The 4612-nt window shown below is 49.0% G+C and overlaps 1 protein-coding gene across 1 annotated transcript; it reads left to right on the forward strand.

Annotated features, from left to right (window-relative positions):
- The first annotated feature begins 1872 nt into the window (after window positions 1-1872).
- Window positions 1873-3927, forward strand: LOC123145066 (amino acid transporter AVT3B). Its single transcript, XM_044564374.1, has one exon. It carries the CDS (start codon window positions 2076-2078, stop codon window positions 3339-3341), a length of 1266 nt encoding a protein of 421 aa, XP_044420309.1. The 5' UTR covers window positions 1873-2075; the 3' UTR covers window positions 3342-3927.
- Window positions 3928-4612: the final 685 nt, after the last annotated feature.

Here is a 4612-nt window from a genome sequence, read left to right on the forward strand (position 1 = left end):
TTATAGATGCTTATGTTTTTTATACATCAACTTGGTCAAACTTTGCAAACTTTAACTTCCAGACAGATCTAATACACAAAGTAAAAAAGAAACGGATGGAGTATATACTCTTATAAAGACCGGAGTTGGTGATGATGTATTCACACTCAGAGATTAAATTTTAGTTGTCAAGAAATTAATTGCCACAATTATGACATATTTTATGATGCAAGTAGATGTATGGAGATCTTTTGATTATTTGATTTGATTGATGTATGTTTTGAGATATTGTTTTATTTGCACAAAGTTTAACTTGCTTGTGCAATATAAAACACTTCTATAGCAAGTATATCAATATATAAATTATGTAGCAACTTATGAATATTTGACCGCGGAACCAAACCATCTGTTTTAAGAAAAAAGGGTAAAGTATGTACGAACACAAGAACAATGTGAAACTACCATGCACGACAACATGGGAGAACACGGCTTACTGAGAATTGTATTAGTCATAGCTAACTACACATGCGTTGCAATGGGAGTATACATATTCTAGCGGTTCAACATCAATTATGTCTAATGTATACATTACACATCATATGATTTAATTTGATTTGAGTATAGGTAGAGGAAGGCAAAGAAAATTTTGATTTAGGTGAAGTTTTGGTAAGATTTGATTTGATTTGTGTATGGATAGGTGAAGGAAAGATTTTTTTAAATTTTGTTAAGATTTGATTTGATTTGATTGAGTTAATGTTGCACATGGCTTTGAAAAAGTACCATTTGATTTATATTGTTTCAAGTTACTCTATTTTTGTTGTTTTTTATTTTGCGTGACATTAGACGAGACAACCAAATATAATCAATAAAAGTCAAAGGGGGGAGAGCATATAAAAAAATAAACAGGGGATGAGGTGAGGCAACCTATCAACCTCCCTTTCTCCCTTTAGAGTCTTTTGATTCAAAGGATATTTATAGGATCTTTGGAGGATTAGAATCCTTCGAATTTTTTCCTACGTTTGTCGTTTGATTCATAGGATTGAATTCTGTATGGTTTTTTTCCTAAGGATTCATTTGTACTACATTTCACAGGAATTCTAACATCCACTCCAACCTTTTGAAAGAAATCCTTTGTTTTTCCCGTGACACAATTAAACAAACTCAAATCCTATAGTGATCCATGGACATGCCATTTCAATCCTACGTTTTTCCCTATTACTGTGTTTTTGCATCCTATGAATCAGAGACCCTTAATAGTGCTTCCACCGTTCACTGTGAATATATAATCGGATTTTAGTGTGTTTGTTCACTCGTTTTAGCTCTTATAGTGTATATTGAAATATCTAAAACATTTTATAATAGTGAACGAAGGGAGTATAGTAGATTAGAGAACACGTGATAAATTTACCCAAACTCTGGAAATACAGAGGAAATTTGGAAAATATAAAAAAGGAAGAAAATCCTCCCTAGCTGTGTGCAGGCTGTACGATTTCACACGAGAACACGTGGCAGTCAAACACATACATCAATCTTGGTAGGTACTGTACGGATCCGGCTTGCCTGCTCCCTCTCCATGCTCCCATCCGTGCTCCCACTTCATCATATGGCTGTTCTTTTCCTTTTTTCTTTTTCTAATCTAATCATCTCCCCCTTAATTTTCAGGGAGTGGGGCTGGGCCTTATTTTATTTCCAGCAAATAAAGCCACTTACTGTACTACTCATACACCGCCACGCGCTTCTAGGTGGCCCCGGGGCACGCAGAAAACAAAACATGCTCATGGACCACGTCCATGATATTTTGAGATCTCTGATATTTTCCCACGATTTTTTTGGCAAAATACTTTCCCACGATGGCAGGCCATCCTCTCCTCTCTACAAAAGCACCGGCAACCCCCCCGAGAGGGAGACCGCAGCCACTCCTTCCTCATCGGTTTCCTCCGCCGCGAGATCGCCCGTTTTCTCTCGATACTTCCGACGACCGGAGAGGAAGACGAATCCCGTCGAATTCGCCTGCTCGTGGCTCCATCTTCCGTCTCTCTGCTGCGTGTGGTGGTCTTGATTCGTCGTGTTAATTTCGATTCAATCGCCCGGGCGCCATGGGATTGGGGAGCGACGCGAGCTCGTCGTCGTCGCGGCTGGACTCGGCGCCGCTGCTGCCGCACCACAGCGCCGAAGGGGGCCACCTTTCGTCGCAGCCCAAGACCTTCGCGAACGTCTTCATCGCGGTGGTCGGCGCCGGCGTGCTGGGCCTGCCCTACACGTTCTCGCGCACCGGCTGGGCGGCGGGCTCCATCCTGCTCCTCTCCGTGGCGCTGCTCACCTTCTACTGCATGATGCTGCTCGTCGCCTGCCGCCGCCGCCTCGCCGACGACCACCCGAAGATGCTCTCCTCGTTTGGGGATCTGGGGGACGCCGTGTTCGGCGCGCCCGGCCGCCTCGCCGTGGACACCATGCTGGTGCTCAGCCAGGCCAGCTTCTGCGTCGGGTACCTCATCTTCATCTCCAACACCATGGCGCACCTCTACCCCGTCTTCGCCCCCTCCTCAAATGTATTCCTCTCCCCTAAGGCGCTCTTCATCTACGCCATGCTGCCGTTCCAGCTCGGGCTCAACTCCATCAAGACGCTCACGCTCCTCGCGCCGCTCAGCATCTTCGCCGACGTCGTCGACCTCGGCGCCATGGGGGTCGTTGTTGGCCAGGACGTGTCGACTTGGCTCGCCACGCACCCACCCGTCGCCGCGTTCGGCGCCCCCGCCGCGCTCCTCTACGGCGCGGGCGTGTCCGTATACGCCTTCGAGGGCGTCTGTATGGTCCTGCCGCTGGAGGCGGAGGCCGCGGACAAGAAGAGGTTCGGCGCCACGCTCGGGCTGTCCATGGCGTTCATCGCTGTCATGTACGGGCTGTTCGGTGTCATGGGGTACGTCGCGTTCGGCGACGCCACGCGCGACATCATCACTACCAACCTCGGCAGCGGGTGGCTGTCGGCCGCCGTGCAGCTGGGGCTGTGCATCAACCTCTTCTTCACCATGCCGGTGATGATGAACCCGGTGTACGAGGTCGCCGAGCGCCTGTTCCACGGCAAGCGCTACTGTTGGTGGATGCGGTGGGTGCTCGTGGTCGCCGTGGGGCTCGCGGCCATGCTTGTGCCCAATTTCACCGACTTCCTCTCCCTCGTGGGGAGCAGCGTCTGCGTGCTGCTCGGCTTCGTGCTGCCGGCCACCTTCCACATCAAGGTGTTCGGCGCCGAGATGGGCTGGGTCGGGGTTCTCAGCGACGTCCTCCTGGTGGTGCTCGGCCTCGTGCTCGCCGTCTTCGGCACCTACTCGTCGCTGGTGCAAATCTTCCACTCTTCCAGCGCTTAAATTCCGGTATTCGCCGAGGGCTAATCTGCTCGGTGCATTGGCTCTCTCTCATCCACGCTGGTTAAGATCTCGCGTAGTAGTTTTCCACGCTACCACTACCAGAAGGGGATCAGTGGATCAGAGAGGAATTGCCTGGCTCAGCTATTTGTTGATCTGGGAAATGGATTGCGTGCATTCGTTTGGGAATTCTTGTTCAGATTGTTAGTACGAGATAGTACTAGTTGATTGGAGGCATGGAGAAATCTGTATGGTTTTGCTACGACAGATTCCGATCATGTCTGCCTATAGCATTCTTCTACTCTGTTCGTGTCCTAGATGTTCCAGCTGCAGTGCATATGGAATGGATGAAAGGATACGAATTTCAGTATTTAGTTACTTGTGCGCCGTAGTGTCAGCGTGCAAGGTTGTGTCTTGTGTGTGGCTAATTGGGCTGGGCAAGCAATTGGGACGACTTACATTGCTTGTCAAAGCACCATTACGTGATACTCCTACCATTGTATACGTTTCGAACTGTTGTACTATGTCCCAAGCAAGCAACATAAGCTTGTAAAGGGTCCCGAAGGAATAAAATTGGAACTACGAATCACTTTTATTTGAGTCTGTCCATTGTTTCACGACAGACGTGCTTGAGAGAGTTCTGTTTTTTTAGAAATGGAGGATTACCCCCGGCCTCTCCATCTGAGCGATGGATGCAGCCATTTTATTAATTATTCACAACGACTTTACAAAATAGTACATCAGGTAGTCTAAAGCCACCATCTTAGCAACAACTGTCGCTACTCATATCCATTTGATGAAGGCGTGCCGATAGTCCGAGCCTAATACCAAATAGACTTCGCACCAAAGTCTAACATACTGGGTTTAGGGTACAAACCGGTCCGACGCACTCTCATGTGTCGTCACCGCAGTCTTCCACCGATCCATTTTCAGAACATGAACTGACGCAACAATCATGCTAGGCCTGCCGTCGACGCCACCACGACGCCAGACAGCGCCATCCTCCTGCGCTAGTCCGTCCACCCGCATCGGACGCCGAGACTCCACTGCAGCATGCTGCCGAGATCCGCCGTCCTCGATGCGGGGGATGAAACCCCGCTCCGCCTCTGTGCCCTTCCAGTCAGCACCTGCTCCAGAACGATGCCCCCAGAAGGCAGTACGACATCAAAGATGTCGCCATCGTCCGATCCGGAGAGACCCAGATCTAGGGTTTCCCTCGGAGCATCTCGAGCGTGGTGCCGCGACTTGCCACAACGATGCCTCGAGAAGGGAAC

This window comes from Triticum aestivum, chromosome 6D (genome assembly GCF_018294505.1).
Source record: "Triticum aestivum cultivar Chinese Spring chromosome 6D, IWGSC CS RefSeq v2.1, whole genome shotgun sequence".
NCBI classification, from domain to species: Eukaryota; Viridiplantae; Streptophyta; class Magnoliopsida; order Poales; family Poaceae; genus Triticum; species Triticum aestivum.